Genomic DNA, 16,866 nt, shown 5'->3' on the forward strand with positions numbered 1-16,866 from the left:
GTTTCTTGATCCCTGCCACTTTGTTTTATCCTCTCACCTTCACTATGAATTTTACAGCTGAGGAACCGGCATCCACCTGACTGATAATAACTCATGTTGTTCTTAGTTTTGAATGCAGCCCGCCCGAAACATCAGGGTACGAAGCAACCCTGCCTCCTGTCCCTTCTCCTTCATGCTGCCTTCCGCATAAATTGGTCATTGCAGCATTTTCTGTGAAACGTCTCTCTCTGAATCCAGAGCTATGATATTTTTAGCCTTGAGATAGCTGCAAAATGAAGCACGTTTCATAACGAAGCCCCGTCATTATACAAGAAGCAGCGTTGAGGCCTTTAGTATAGATTTAAGGGCAATGACGAAGGGCGGAGAAAGCCAATCGTTTCCTTTCTAAGTAATAATCAGACAAATCAAAGATTGAGCTGAACAACCGTAGAGAAGGGATGCCTTTTTCAAGGTCTCATAGATGTTTACAGGCACTGATGACAAGGCCTGCTTACAGTAAACTCACATACCACTTTTTGAAGGAAAATAATGAAGTCCTAAACAGCTATCCAAAAGACAGGCAGCCCCCTGGTTACAGACAACATTCGTTTCTAACTGTGTCTTTAAGGGTTTGTAGGCGCGTGGGTATAAGTAAGTAAGTTTCTTACCTAGCTGGAAGCCTCTTCAATGATGACAAAGCTGCATGCACAGTAAGGTCATTGTGATGCAGAATTTGTCTCCAGTCGGGGTGGGTCAATGTTTTTCAAAGTGAGGGGTAGAACATTAAGGGGCAAGGAGGAGTTGTCTACAATGGGACATCATCACCCAGGGTTGTCCTAGTGATGAGAGAATTCTCCCTTCTTAAAACAATGCCTTAAGCCTTTCTTTGCAAGAAAACACCATGATTTGCAAGTAACTAAAAATAATAAATAAATACGGGCACACATTAAGTAATAAATGATTGTGCCTGGGAGAGTGTACATAGTTCAAACTGGGAAGAAAAAAATGACATTATAAAATAATACAAGGTATATTTTCCGAAAATCACTTTCAGGGCAGTTTTGACTATGCACACTTATTGATGAAACAAATTAAAGAAGTAAAACTCAGGCTGTGGATACAAGGCCCAAATCAAGCAATATAATTAGCAAATCAAGTATCCAATTATGTGAATCGGGCAGATGCGCAAACAACAGTGTCAGGATGTCATGAAGGAACAGGTTGTGAAAGTCATCAATTACTCTTTCATTCATTTACCTTCATTTGAGTACCTCTTGTCCACAGCATTTCATTTCATTGGCTTATCAATGAGAGATATGGTTTGTGCGATGCTATGCTGGGTGCTAGGAAAGGAGCTCATGGCAAGGTTTTAGGGTGATGGAGGGATCCACTCGATCAACCTAAAGTGAGGGGCATTGGTACCATAGTCTGGAGGCCCTGGCTGGGACAAAGGCCAATGTGCTCAGCTGCTAATTAACAGGTCCCAAGGTCCAGTCTACCAAGACCCGGAGATCTCCTCCCAAAAAATCAGGCAGATAACCCAAGAGGCAAGCGAATTTTGGGAATGATGAGGGCAACAAATGTATAGATGTGCTTTACACAATTGATCTATGTATTGTGATGAATTGTATGAGCCCCAATAAATTGATTTTAAAAAAAAATCAGGCAGAAAATGCTGCAAAGCTGTTTTACTTCAACATACATGGGGTGGCCAAAATTTGGGTCAATATGAAATCAACTATTTTTTTTCTTTTTAAGCACTGAAGGCTAGAGATGTGCTTCAACCTTTTGTCTATAATGAGTCCCCTGGTGGTGTAGTTGTTATGTGTTCGAAACCAACAGCTGCTCCACAGGGCAAAGGTGAGGCTTTGAACTTCTATTACAGACTCAGAAACCCACAGGGGCAGTTCTACCCTGTCCTGTATGGTCGTCATGAGTCAGAATTGACTCCAGGGCAGTGAGTTTGGGTTTTTGGTTCTATAATTATCGAATACTTACAAAGAACCAAGTCTTCTGCGAGACAGTGAGGCTGCAAAGATGACCAAGACACGGCTTGGAATTGCTCACAAAATAGAGGGGTTGACAGTTATAAAATTAAATAAAAAGCCTGGTCTGATCCTGGAGGTGGAGAAAGGTGCATTAGGAGAAACACGTTGAGCAGAAGAAATTCTGATAGGAAAGTGTGGAGCAGAGAGAACATGATCTTTAAGACCCTACTAAGAAAAGTACCTAAAATATGTTCAAATATGCGTGATACAATTGATGTCTGGAACGTTGTAAGAGCTGTAAGGGCCCCCAATAAAAAGATTTTTGTAAAAAGTGCCTAAAATGCAAGCAAAACCAAACACCTCTCCTTATAAGAAATTCAAATACAAGACAGGGAAACACCAGAGAGCCACCACTTTAACAAGGAGCACCGAGAGCCAGTCTCGTGTCATCTATATTCCTACTTGACACTGGAGTTAGGGGGAAAAAGCTCCTTCAAATGACAAATGAGGACGTTTTGGAGGACAACTGTGCTCAATCCAGAAAAGCCACTCTCCTCAGCAGGTTGTCGTCTTTAGCAGTGTTTTAGGAGCTCAAGAGATGCACCGGCATAGCTAATGCAAGTTCAGTATAATTAACACAAGCTTTCGCTTCTCTCTGGAAATAGCCATTTAACAATGGAAAGGATCCCAAATTGCATATGAAAAACATTTCAAAGATTATCCTTCAGGATTTGGTGTCTAGTATATTTAGAAAGACAAAAATATCTTTTAAAGTAACATGCCCTGAATTCAACCTACTGGTTTGGAGCTTTGGTTTTAGGGAAGGAAAAAAAATCCATGATCCTGAAGAGCTGAAGATGTGCTCTGTCTTCAGGATTTACTGTGTTGTCCCACTCCTGAACACGGTGCAACATACACGTTACCTAAGTAACCGCCTACTTTACGGTGCACCTGTGACTAACGGCCAAAAACTCCTGTATTATAATATCAAATTAAGTGCAATAGTTTCATTAGAAGAAGAATCATTAATTACTGGGTCAGAGTAAAATAATGGTCCTCGGCATTCTCGCCCTTCATAACGAATAGTTAGGTATTCCTGGAAATGTCTACTGTGATCTCTCACAGGGAAAAAGCCCTTGTTGAGAATTCATTTCTCTGACTGGTTTAGTAATATCTCATTGCATTTATAGATCACATTTTTTATCCAGTCATCCCTTGATAGACTTTGAGGTTGTTTCTTCCCTTTGGCTTTTGTGAATAATGCAGCAACCTGTATGTGTCATGGATTGAACTGTGTTCCCCAGATATGCGTGAACTTGACTGGGCCGTGAATTGCAGTGGCCTGGCAATTTTATATAACAGTGTAATTATACCTTCATGTGATCTGCCAGTCAACTCGAAGGGGCTTAGGGTGTGATGGAATATCCTTAATCAGGTCACAGTCAGGATCTAGTAGTGTAAGGTTAGTTTCCACAGGGTGGGGCCGCATCACCTTTTGTGTCACACAGGAAAGCAAAGCTACAGCAAAGGAGGGATGGCAGTGCTACCAAGGAAGAAGTGCGGCAGGGATGTGAACAGCCTTGCTAACACGCAGAACACACTGGAAAGTAGACTGTTGCAGATTCAGTTAAGTTAAAGTTTCATACTCTAATGTTTATCTCCCTTATGATCCATTTAAATTTGTTCTAGTTCTTAATATTGCCCGCTTTCTTTTTGATTGAGATTTTTAACTGTTTTCCTTTGTTATTCTTGTTAGTTTGTTTGTTTTCTAATGTTTTTCCATATATGAAATCCAGGATAGGTAAATCTATAGAGATAATAACTGGATCAGTGGTTCCTTGGGGTATGGCAGGGGAGGTTGGGAGGAAATGAGGAGGTAATGATGAGTAAAAGAATGAAGAAACTATTGTAAAAGTGATTGTGGTGATGATTATATAACTCTTCTTAATGCCACTGAACTATTGAATTTATGATATGGGAATGATATGGCAATAAAACTGTTGAAAAATATATAAGTCTTTTAAAATTCCACCAAGTCAAAAAATAAAGGAAAAGCAGAAGTAGAGTGCACTGTTTGGACCCGGGGTCACTGTGCTTAGAACCTCCTAGGGATGGGGGCAGAGATATGCCAAGCAACATGCAAATCATGCAGGAGCAGAAGCTGACAAGGACCTTCCTCCAGAGTCTACAGAGATGGCGGTCATTACCCTAGATTGGTCACGCTAAGAGACTTTTTAGCTCCTATGGTGAAAGAATAAATTTGGTAAAGCCATCCACTGTGGCATTGTGTTATAGCTGCACTAGATAGCTAAGACAGCTGACATATATGTCTTGATAGAGATTTCAAACCTGAAACAAAAATACAAACTAATTGGTTAGCTTAATTAAAACAAAATAAATAAAAAGTCTGTTTGAACATTATACTCTTTTTAAGAACTATGGGATCAAAGTGCAACACCTGAAAAAGATTAGGTAAGTAACTTAAATGCAGTGAGTTTATGTTAATGAGGGAAGAATCTGGCAAAGGTAGGGCAAATGGTTGTAAGACCTTGAAGCATGTCACCAGTATCCCTGAATCATACATATATATATTGTTGAATTTAGGCATGTTTTACTGTGTATGTGGAGCCGTAATGGTGTAGTAGGTACATATTGAGCTGCAATCTGAAAGGTCACCCATTTGAAACCACAGTTATTCCTTGGGAGAAAGGGTTCTCTACTCCGATAAAGCGTTAGTATCAGAAACTCATAGGAGCAGTTCTACCTTGTCCAACAGGGCCATTATGAGTTGGCATAGACTTTATGGCATTGAGGGTGAGGCTTTGCTGTGTACATACTCAACGACAACAACAAAAAAATAAATTTTAAAATATCTTGTAAGACAAGGTGAAAATTCATCTGGGTAGAAGATTTAGCTTCAGCTCCCTAAGAATATAATGATTTCTTCTTTTTTTTTTAATCATTTTATTAGGGGCTCATACAACAATTATCACAATCCATACATACATCAATTGTGTAAAACACATTTGTACATTAATTGCGCTCATCATTCTCAAAACATTTGCTCTCCACTTAAGCCCCTGGCATCAGGTCCTCATTTTTCCCCTCCCTCCCCACTCCCCCCTCCCTCATGAGCCCTTGATAATTTATAAATTATTATTTTGTCATATCTTGCCCTGTCTGAGGTCTCTCTTCATCCACTTTTCTGTTGTCCGTCCCCCAAGGAGGAGATTATATGTAGATCCTTGTAATCGGTTCCCCCTTTCCAACCCACCCTCCCACTCACACCACTGGTCCTGAAGGGATCATCTGCCCTGGATTCCCTGTGCTTCCAGTTCCTACCTGTACCTCCTCTGGTCTAGCCAGATTTGTAAGGTAGAACTGAGATCATGATAATGGGGGTGGGGGCAGAGGAAGCATTTAGGAATTAAAGGAAAGTTGTATGTTTCATCATTGCTACATTGCACCCTGACTGGCTCGTCTCCTCCCTGATACCCTTCTGTAAGGGGATGTCCAGTGGCCTACAAATGGGCTTTGGGTCTCCACTCTGCACTTTCCCCCTCATTCACAATGATATGACTTTTTTCTGATGATGCCTGATCTCTTCGACACTTCGTGATCGCACAGGCTGGTGTGCTTCTTCCATGTGGGCTTTGTTGCTTCTGAGCTAGATGGCCGCTTGTTTACCTTCAAGCCTTTAAAACCCCAGATGCTATATCTTTTGATAGCCGGGCACCATCAGCTTTCTTCGCCACATTTGCTTATGCACCCATTTGTCTTCAGCGATCATATCAGGGAGGTGAACACACAATGACATGATTTTTTGTTCTTTGATGCCTCACCCACCCAAGGGGAGGGTATTGTTTATATCTTCACAGGGGAAGAGGAACCAGACTTCAACCCAGTGCTCCAAGATGTGAATACAACATGCCGGCGTGAAGTAGGAAACCAGGGGAGAAGTCTGAGGGGCAGGCCCCAATCCCAACTACTATGTGTACACCTGCCCCTCCCCCCAGAAAAATTTATTTCAAAGGACGGCACTGAATCTGCAGTGGGAGAGGGACATATCTGATTGGAGCACAAGAGAGCAGATGAAGGGGGATGAGGAGAGAGTGGAGCACATTCTGGCCCACCAGGCCTTGAGGATGATGTTCCCGATTAGAGCACCCAGTCCACAGAGAGGACCACATGGCTGGCCCCACTATGAGACATGACGTCCCTCACTGACCCATAACCCTACAGGGGACAACACCAAATACAATGATTTTTTTTGCTCTTGTCCTTTTACAACTTACTGGAGGAGCTGAGTATACTACATTTAACAATCTCTATCCTAATGTAACAAGTATATTCATTTCCTAAAGACACTTTATAGAGTAGAATATTAATGGGAAATCCCTGTCTTCAATCCATCCCCTAGTGAAATATCCTCTTGCAATCTTTCTCAACATTGACTTGCAGTACAGAATAAAAGCTCTCTTCCAGTTGACAATCAGTTCCAACTCAGGGCAACCCCACGCATAGCAGAGTCCATCTGAGCTCCCAGGGATTCTCAGTGGATGAGCTTTCAGGCCGCTCTTCCTAGGCGCACCTCCAGGTGGGCTTGAACCTCTGGCCTTTTCGTTAACTGAATTAATTAAGTTTTGCATCCTAGGGATCCAAACAAAAGCTTGGGCATGATATTAAGGTTTTTAAAAAGAATATATTTGTATCCTTCCACTAATACACAGTACTGAACAGCCTGACAGGTCAAACACTTGAGAGTCATACAAACATTTGCAAGGCGTATGTAGTCAGAAAAGAAAGAGTAGACTACCATGGGCATGAAAGGCAATTGGTGTTTTAGGCACTTTAAAAGAGAAATTTCTCTAGTGGGTATAATGATCTATAACATCCAAGGTGGTTTTCTCCTCAGCAATATATTTTAAAATATTCTTATTACACTGTTAGAATGAATCAGAATGTATAATCTCAAAGTTGAATTAGGACATTTTGTCGTTAGGTACCAGCGAGTCGAGTCCAACCCACAGTGAGTGCCCCTTTCTTTGCAAAACATACAGCCATCTCCTTGAGGGCGTCCCTTCCACCCCCCACTGTCCCTCCACCTCCCCAAGCATGATGTCCTTCTCCAGGGACTGTTGTCTCCTGGCAATATGCCCGGCATGTCAGGATATTTTCATTATTCTAATTTCACTAAGTTTCAGAGAACTTGTCCCTGAGCTCTAGTTTCCCAGGTTGCCAAGCTGGGCATGTGGGGTGGTCTGTAGGCTCACTCATTAGTACAGCATTTTGCAGCGCTATCAGTGGCGTAGTCCGTTACTGAGGCTAATACAATAATTCACTCACTTTTTTACAGTACTTAGATAATCCTAAAGATCGTTCACCTGAATTTTCTTTTAAAAAACCCATTGTTATTGAATCAATTTTGACTCACTTTCAACTTATAGGGCACAGTAGAACTGCCTCACATGGTTCTGAGGCTGTAAATATTTACAGAAGCAGGCTGCCTCCTCTTTCTCCTGTGGACTTGTTGGTGGGCTTGAACCATTGGCCCTGGGGTTGGTCATCCATTGCTTAAGCCCATGATACTACCCAGGCTTCTTAGTCCTGTGGGTAGGCTGAAGAATTTAGAACTCTGTTCAATAGATTGAAATGAACTCTGTTAAAATATATTCAACCAACTTTTTTTACAGGAAAATTTCCAGTACTGCTAATCAGTGTGCCAGACCAACTGTTGGAAAACGGTCGTGCCTGAGTGAGTTGTGGGCATTTCTGCAGCCATTTTGATTTTCAGTTAGCCATGTTTAAGTAGAATCGATGTTGCTTAGTGTTTTATCAATGTTCCCCAAATGTAAGCTTTAACTGCTTCCCAAGGGTTCAATCAAGAGTCTGCAATGATAACTACGACTCGGATCCTGCTTCGGGTTGATTTGACCCCTCCAGCTTTCCTGGTTCTTGTATAAGGTTGGTAAGGGCAGCCTAAGCAGACATCAAGATCATGAATCATGGAGTTTTTTAAAAAAAGAATTATATCTTATAGTTTTCCTGTGTTCTGTCATGCATCTTAAAAAGACCAGCCCACTTGCTTGTATTACATACTTGACACTGTTAGATATAAGCGTTGCATGGTGCTTGTGAACTGAAATGAACCCAGCACCCACTAAGCAGGCCCTGTTGCCATCGGATGCTCCATTCGTCTGGCTTGGTCAAAAATGGTCTTTCTCTTTGTTCTGCTTGGAGTGGTTACGAACTGGGCTTGACTGCTCCACGGCACACATCCAACATATGGGGTCATACCTCCTTTCAGTTTTAGAAATAAAGAATACAGCGGCAACTTTATAAACTGCTGAATATTGGAAACCTAGTATTTCAGAATGTGTAACTAAGCTTCCACGGGTCTTCACTTAAAAGAGACTTAGAGTGCCATTTCACAGTCTGTCACAGCCTTGAACGGCACTGTCACCTGCTTCTCCTTCCTGTCGTTAACAATCACATTCCATTTCCTTTGCTGTCAGAAGGCAGACCCGTTCAACAACTTACACACGCACAGTTCAGCGACACTGATCGATGTTCTTTGAGTCGTACAGTCCTTTATGATCCTCCTTTTCCAAGTGGGTCTTCCCTATTAACATCAGATCGCCACCCCTTATTTTGCCTATCTAATCTTTTGAGTTGCTGTTATCAATTTGGTGCCACGTAGGTCTATTTTAAAAGAGCATACTGTTCAAAGTAGACGATCTTTAGTTGTTAAGCTAAGTGATTGTTTGGGTTTAAGTAGGGTGACCAGATTTAAAGCGGGACACCATGGACTGGAGGGGGGTAGGGTTCTTGATTAAGAATTTGGTCTGTATGGACCAAATATTCCCTAGCTTGTCGTGCATTCTTTCCATAAATCAAGACTTTTTAAAAATGCCAAAAATTGGGACTGTCCTGCAAAAAGCGGGACGCCTGGTCACCATAGGTTTAAGAAGACGTCATGGGATAGTTTTGGTTTAGGGCCTAAAGGTCATCTCACGGTGACAGTTTTAGGGATACATAGAGCTTCCACGGATCTTGGAAATATGCTTATGGACGTGATGAAAACTTGAACTTCTGTTCTGCGTTTCCCTCCTTTTAATCAAGATTTTCCTGGGGGACCTCTGATCAGAGGGTTCAGTGATGGTAGCTAGGTAACACCCACTTCTCCCAGCTTATGGCAAAGAAGGCAACAGTCATTCATTCTATTTCCTCCACCCAGTCCTGAGTCTCCTTCCTCTGTTGCTGAGACAAATACAGACTAATGGCTGTACCCTGAGTGGCGAACTACAAGCCTTTAAAACTCTAAGCCAGGGGTTCTCAACCTTCCTAAGGCCGTGACCCTTTAGCACACTTCCTCATGTTGTGGTGACCTCCCACCATAAAATTATTTTTATTGCTACTTCATAACTGTAATTTTGCTACTGTTATGAATTGGGCAACCCAGTGAAAGGGTTGTTCGACCCACAGGTTGGCAACTGCTGCAAGTGCTAAATAGCAAACTAGGAGTTAGAACAAAAGCACTAAGTACAATATTAGGCAAATTAACTGGGAAGAACCTGGAGACCCCATCCCAAGCCTTCACATCCGGAACTCAAGTCAAAGAGAAGCAGGCCAGGCGCACAGCGCAGCAAATCTGCAGTGTTTTACACGCACTGCTCCAAGTGAGAGATCCACTGATACAAGGGTCATTTAAGTAGGGTTACGTGGTAAACTTAAACAAAAATGGGCATTTTGGGTGTTACCACAATTATTATTTGTGATACTTTTGCTCCCTTTCTGGGGACAACAGACCTAGGAAGCCTTACTCACGTGGAGAAAATGAGCCTGGGAGACATGGGGTTGATCTCCTGGTTCGGATAATGTGCTATCTAGACATGGAAGAAGGTACCACTGATGAAGCCACGTGATGGGTACACCAGACAGCTCGCTATCATTTTGCAAATTCGTGTGAGTCTATAGTTATTTCACAATACATAGCAGTACATATGTTAAGTTTAAACAGTTCAGAGAACACTCACAGCATATATATATGAAAGTTGTGATTAAACAAAATAAAGTCAGAAGCCATAGTCTGGTATTTTAGCTATGCTAGTGAGGATATGTGGGATGAATCCAAGTACTTTGCTTAAATTCTGACTTTGAGATTCATCTATAAAGTCGGGACACCCTACCATTTATGGGACAAAGAATGAAGAAATTTAAAAAGGTTTAAAAATATTGTCCAGTGTCAACAGCACGATAAGGTGATACTTAAGATAGCCTAAATTAACTAGGGAGGCACGGCAGGTAGGGTGGGGGTGTTCACCATTATAATCCAATAACAAAGAGCTCATTGTTCCACAAACGCATCATAGGCTAAGCTACATCGCTTCCAGCTCTGTCAGTATGAACAGCTGTGAAGGATGAAATTGTTAAGAGTGAGAGCTGGCTCGATCCTGCCAGAGTGTCACCGTGAGAGGGAATCTAACCCCTCCTCCCTACCACAATTATTTGCACCCTGGCGACTCGTGATGTGGAACTCACTTTTCCAGTTTCTTCCCGCAGATGGGTTTGCGAAGGAGGGTGGTGGATGTGCTTCTGTGCACAGCATCAGAAGCACAGCTTACTCACCGACTTCATCCTGAATCTCCTCGGCGACTGCAGGGACATTGTAGAGCAGGGACAGAGACTGGTTCATCCGTTCGTAAATCACACGCAGGTGTGTCATCACCTGTGAGGGACAACAGCTCCAGGTAAACCAATTTTCGGGTCAGATGATTATTTTCCTTACAAGGTACCCTAGGCGGATATAAACTTTCAAAAATCATACTAATGGAATGCCGTGGGACTTGAAGCCATGCTTTAAGGCTGTCTTCACACTTCCCGTTCCACTGTATACTGGAAAAACACATGATCTGAAAGATCATTTCTCTCCTCGGCCAATTCACCATATTGAGGCTCCACCTGAAACCTGACACCCTACATCGATTTCACTGAACATGATGCAACAAATGGAAACACGAACTTTCAAATTTAACTCGATAGTTTATGCTGTGCATTTTGAAATAAACTTCCGGTTCAAGAAATTTGAGATCAGCTTCCTCAAGTCTGTCTTTAAGCCATTCTCCTACTCCTTTCTTAACGAGTAATTATTTACTTGGCTGACTACCAGAACTACTCAACAGTTCTAGACAAAGTCTGGTGTTCGACCTTTGAGAATCTGGAGAGATGATACATTATTTCGGCCCAGATTAAATTCAATGGCTGCAATGGGGTATATCATTGGTAGCCAAGACTAGACCGAATGATCTTAGACTCTAAAATTTAGAGGCTCTGGCTTGTGCAATATCCCTCCCCGCCCCCACCCCTTTAGCCATCAGTGTTTTAATTAGCAGCAGTTGTTAAGCGCTGGAGAGTTGCTTCTGACTCATAGGTACCTTATAACCAACAGAATGAAGCATTGCCCAGTCCTGCACCAACCTCACAGTGCTTGACCCATTGCTGCAGCCACGGTGTCAATGCCCCTCATTGAGGGCCGTCTTAGCAGCAGCAGCAGGAAGTTAAATTTGTGTATTCCTTCGTATTTTCATAACTCTCAGAATGGCACACCAGGTGCTGCTGTAAGACGGGCCTTCGACAATCACCAGGCATTAATGAACTACTGCCATGAATGTACAAAACCCACACCCAAAGTTCCTGTTACTAATGCACCGTGAACAGGGGGTGGTCAAAGGATGTGCCAATGAAGCTTTACCTGGGACCGGATCTGAGCAGCTTTCTTCGGATCCACCATGCGCACATGTTCAAAGTGTTTTAGGGTGTGCTGTCTGTCTTTCTGCTCTGCGCGCACATACTTCTTTAACATGTTGAATACGTGGCGGGGCTGCAGAAAGAAACATGCATAACTTTTTCTGATTTATTCCAAATATAACTTCTTCCAAAGGTGTCGGGCCACAGGATAGAGTTTCATTTGTTCCGTGATGCATCAACAGTCAGATTCTTCAAACCTCTCTTCTAAACATTTCTCCCATGCCTTTCTTAAGGAGTAATTACTTTGTCCATGGGCCATAAGAATTTAATCAACATTTTTCTTTTACGGTATATACTTGAGTATAAGCTGACCCGAATATCAGCGGAGGAACCTAATTTTACCACAAAAACTGCATAAAAAATGGGCTGAAAAAAACTTGACTTATACACAAGTATATATGGTAATTAGCAGATCTGATACAGAGATCAGATCGTGAAATCTACTAACTTTCAGTTAGGTCTAGACCAAATTTAACTACCAGAATATCTATGAGACATTTCTTTTTTCTTTTTTTCAATCCATACATACATCAATTGTGTAAAGCACATTTGTACATTTGTTATTCTCATCATTCTCAAAACATTTGCTCTCCAAGTAAGTCCCTGGCATCAGGTCCTCATTTAAAAAAAAAATGTTAAGTCACTTTATTGGGGGCTCATACAATTCTTATCGCAGTCCATATATACATCTAGTCTGTCAAGCACATTTGTACATTTGTTGTCATCATTATTCTCAAAACATTTGCTTTCTAGTTGAACCCTTAATATCAGCTCCTACTTTTCCTCTCCTTCCTCGCTCCCCTCTCCCCCATGAAAGCTTGACAATTTAGAAATTATGATTTTGTCATATCTTACACTGTCTGACATCTCCCTTCACCCAATTTTCTGTAGTCCTCCCCCAGGGAGGAGGTTACATGTAGATCCCTGTAATTGGTTCCCCCTTTCTACCGCAGCCTCCCTCCACCCTCCCAGTATCGCCACTCTCACAACTGGTCCTGAAGGGATGGAGACATTTCTATAGAAACAATCTTATGGTCTATAGGTATCACAGATGCAATGTTACACACACATAATTCCATCCTAGCAGCAGATAATAGCACAGTAATCAAAATGAGAAAAGTAATAAGGCAGCTTAACCACTATTAATTTATTCTTGGGTAAGAAGTGGGCTTCTGTCCACAAGGTTGACAGTTCAAACCCACCAGCCAATCTGAGGGAGAAATTGAAGGCTATCTTATCCTGCAAAGACTTATAGCTCCAGAAACCCTATCTAGGGCTGTTATAAGACGGAATTCAATTGATGGAAATAGGTTTAATCTGTTAGCTAAGAAACTAATAAATTATAAAAGACCTATCATTTTTCTAGAGAAAAGGGCAATGCTAAACTAGAATTATTTCTTCAGTAACAGTATCCTTTGAAGTGCTTCTATTCCGCGCCCCAGTTAGTTCCAATTCATTTTTTATGTTTTAATTGTTTTAATCGAAAACAATCATAAAAAAGGGCAAAGGCTCCTATGTCTTCAACAATTTTGTTGCTACACACTTTCTACTGCAGGATCTGAAAATTGATTTTCTTTTTTTGTTTTTTTTTTGTTTTTTGAAGTTCTTTTTTTTTTTTAAACATTTTATTAGGGGCTCATACAACTGTTATCCCAATCCATACACACATCAATTGTGTAAAGCGCATTTGTACATCGTTTCTCAAAACATTTTCTCTCCATTCAAACCCCCGACATTAGGTCCTCATTTTTCCCCTCCCTCCCCGCTCCCCCCTGAAAATTGATTTTCAAAGATAAACATTGCTTCTTCTTTGGGGGAAAAAAATCAGTTATGGAAGTTCATGTTGGGAATGGAATTTTAGTCCTTCGCAAAGCTAGTTATTACTCACCTCTGAGTCACGAGCACCTGAAATATGAGTGGGGAAGTATGAACTTTCTTCCAGGGGCTTGGAGTTGATAGTTACAATGCTTCTGTTGATGTCAGGAGTGGTGTATGCGATGCACCTCCCTCCTTGTTTCACTTGGCCAACCCCTTCTCACCATTGAGACTCCGCCCAGGGGGCAGCTCCCCGACACTCAAGGGAGAAATTGGTGCCCATTCGCTGTTGTCCTATGAAATACTGCACAAATCTAACCCGCTACAGACCGGGTGGTTGTGAGTTAGTGTCAATTGGATGGCAGTGAGAAAGCAAGTGTACATTTCGGAGACTGGAAATCTTTATGGAAGCAGAGGGCCTCTCCTTTCTCCCCTAGAGCAGCTGCTGGGCGGGAACTGCCCACCTTGCTGTTAACAGAGCAACATCTAGCCCACCGGGTCACCAGAGCTCTTTGTTTGCACAGAGCACCTTCTTTTATTGGTGTTTTGAATGCTCCTCTGAACAGTGAGATCAGAAAGGCTAGCTCTCCTTAGGGCTGCCTTACTCACACAGTGCCCTACCCACAGCAGGTGTTCTGGGGGTGTCTCCTGCATTCTTCTCCTAAAAGCTCTGTCCTAGACTGGAGGGGAAAAATCCAAGAAAGCACTACCCCGAATACTCTTCCACTCGACTGCCTTGTTCATTTCCTTTATTCGAGAAGCAATGTGCCTTGCTGTGGTCCCACAGGAGGCAGATGTCATAAGCTCAAGACACAGCTGCTCGCAGCACATTGATTACATTTCTCATTTGCAAAGTGGAATCGGGTACAATCGACAAATGAGTTGGCATTTTGAATCTTAGAGGTCGTAAAACATGCAATAATCGATAGGGCTAAAGATGTACAATATATTTTCAAAAGATGACACACCAATCAAACGCACCTTTAATAAAAGGTCAGACCTGAATGTCTGATTACTGATCACATGTCAGACCTGAATGTCTGACCACAATCACATGTCAAGGGTATGTTGTGTGCAGGACTGTGTCATCAGAATACCACAGAGCCCTGGGCGTCTGCTCAGCTTAAGCATCAAGCGCTCCCTTTCTTTAACACAACTGCACTTCCCTGGCGGAGGCAGAGTGTTGCAACTGACTGTATTCTGTGTGCCATCCCCTTCCCGCATCTCCTCCCTGGGACACTGTGGGGCTGACGGACCTTTCTTGGCCACGCCGCTTTCTGTTCTTCTCTTGAAAAGGAATTGTTTAGGAGAAAATGTTTATTTTCTCTTTTAAGAGCTTAAGGAAAACCTAGAATTACAGATTCCATTCCCTCACTTTGTTTCCCCTTGTTTGGTAGGAGGAGTTCTCCTCTGGGCTCGAGGGTTCAGTAAGAGCTAGATTGATTTGATGGCGGTGAGCGAGGCCTCTGCGGTCCTAAAGGCACCGGGGCAGGAAGAGGTGTCCCACTTCCTGCTGCTCCACTAAGGATATTACGGTTTAAGGAAGCTGACCGTGGCATTTCTGTATTTGCTAAGTTTCAACTTAGAGAATGGGGCAGCCAATTCTGACCACTGGCATTGAGGCCTCTCCTTTTTCTTCCACTCTCTCTCTACACACACACACACACACACACACACACACACACACACACACACACCTCCTTGCTAACTGTTCATTTAAGCATCATTTGTAAAATATGGAAGTCTCAAAACGATTAAAACCTCAATTTTCTCACCGGTGCAACGCAGACAGTATGTGGCCACACAGAGCCTTGGTGTGCATGAAAACTGGTCTGTTAGTTCACCAGTGTACTGGTTAGTCCATAGTAGGTGCTCAATATACATGTATGTCATCTACCTAATCCCCTTTACTTTTCGAAAGCGATCCAGAGTTCACTGTTCAGTCCACTCTGATTTGTGGCCACCCATGTGTGCACCAAAGTGGAACTGTGCTCTACAGGGATTCGAATGATTTCAGGAGAAGATTGCCAGACCTTTCTTCTGAAACACCTCAGATTTGTCTCAACCCTCTGGCCTTTTGGTTATCCGCCAGGCTCACATTTACTGATTGCTCATATGAAGAATTGGCTACTCACACCAAAACTGGCAGTTTGAACCCATTCTATGTGGGAGGAGATGGCAGTGTGCTTTCCATAAGGTCCTGCCTTGTAAATCCTATCCTATAGGGTCACTAGGAGTCAGCATGGGCGACAATGGGGTTGGTTCAGGCTTGGGAAGAATAGAGGGTTTTACACACAATCACTCATGAAGTCTTTACAGCAGCCCTATGGCAGAGCACTGCTGCTCTCTCCGCCTCCTCCAGGCGGCAGGCGGGGCACTAGGAAGGTTAACTGGTGTTCGGTTACAGAGCCAGTCGGCATATGAGCAAAAAGAGGCCGCCCAACTATCTCCACGGTTCCTGCTCCTAACCACTAGGAAAACATGCCTGTCCCGGAGAATAAAAAAAATGAATCGCATTAAGTACAAAGCAATTAATGGAGTTGAAAACAAAAAGACAAAATCAAGTGGTTAGAAAGAGGGCATGCACCAGGAGTGCTCCCGTGAATGTCTAATTCGTATAGGCTCAGAGAATGTTCTTTGGGGGTCTGTTACCATCAACTCCTTCAGTTATTCAGAAGATGGTTCAGATAGAGCTGGTTCAATTTCTCACTTACTGTTCTGATTTGTGTGCACACCACTATTTTTTTTTTGTTAGCCAATGCATCAGAAGTAGGGAGAGAGACTAGCCGGATAGGAAGGTCCTCTGTCAATCAACTTTAAGGATCACTATAAAATGATTAAAGGCGTTAGTTAAAAGTTGGGCTTCTTACACAACAGAAGGACCAACCAACCAACTGAAAAGTGGGCAGAGGATATGAAGAGACACTTTACCAAGGAAGAAAGTCAGGTGGCTTACAAATACATGCAGAGATGCCTCCAGCCATTAAACAGAAAATAGATTCAAATCAGAACAACCATCACATATCATCTCCCCACCACAACAGCAACGGCCCATCAACCTTATGACACCACAAGGCAGCATCTGCCCCTCAACAAATTGAGAAGGAGCAAGGACAAAGGTTGAATGGAAACAGGGCACTGAGAAAGGACGTAACAGCGTGCTGTTCGTTTCACTGAGGGAACTGCAGCCAACGTTAGGAAGCCACGTGTGTATGGATCATTGAAGAAAAAACTAATTTGCTCTCCAAACTTTCACCCACACCACAATAGAATGTTG

The 16,866-nt window shown here is 42.6% G+C and overlaps 1 protein-coding gene across 7 annotated transcripts in view; it reads right to left on the reverse strand.

Moving 5' to 3' along the window:
- LOC101656411 (amyloid beta precursor protein) overlaps positions 1 to 16,866 on the reverse strand; it is a 324,648-nt gene that overhangs the window by 71,141 nt on the left and 236,641 nt on the right. For all 7 annotated transcript variants that reach the window (XM_045284871.1, XM_045284872.1, XM_045284875.1 and 4 more), the window contains 2 exons: positions 11,719 to 11,847; positions 10,596 to 10,695 (listed from right to left, as the gene is read on the reverse strand). In XM_045284871.1, coding sequence (XP_045140806.1) covers positions 10,596 to 10,695; positions 11,719 to 11,847 — 229 coding nt within the window. The remainder of the gene's footprint in view (positions 1 to 10,595; positions 10,696 to 11,718; positions 11,848 to 16,866) is intronic.

Source organism: Echinops telfairi, unplaced genomic scaffold (genome assembly GCF_000313985.2).
Source record: "Echinops telfairi isolate 266 unplaced genomic scaffold, ASM31398v2 ScPeMD7_7469;HRSCAF=8507_0, whole genome shotgun sequence".
NCBI lineage: Eukaryota > Metazoa > Chordata > Mammalia > Afrosoricida > Tenrecidae > Echinops > Echinops telfairi.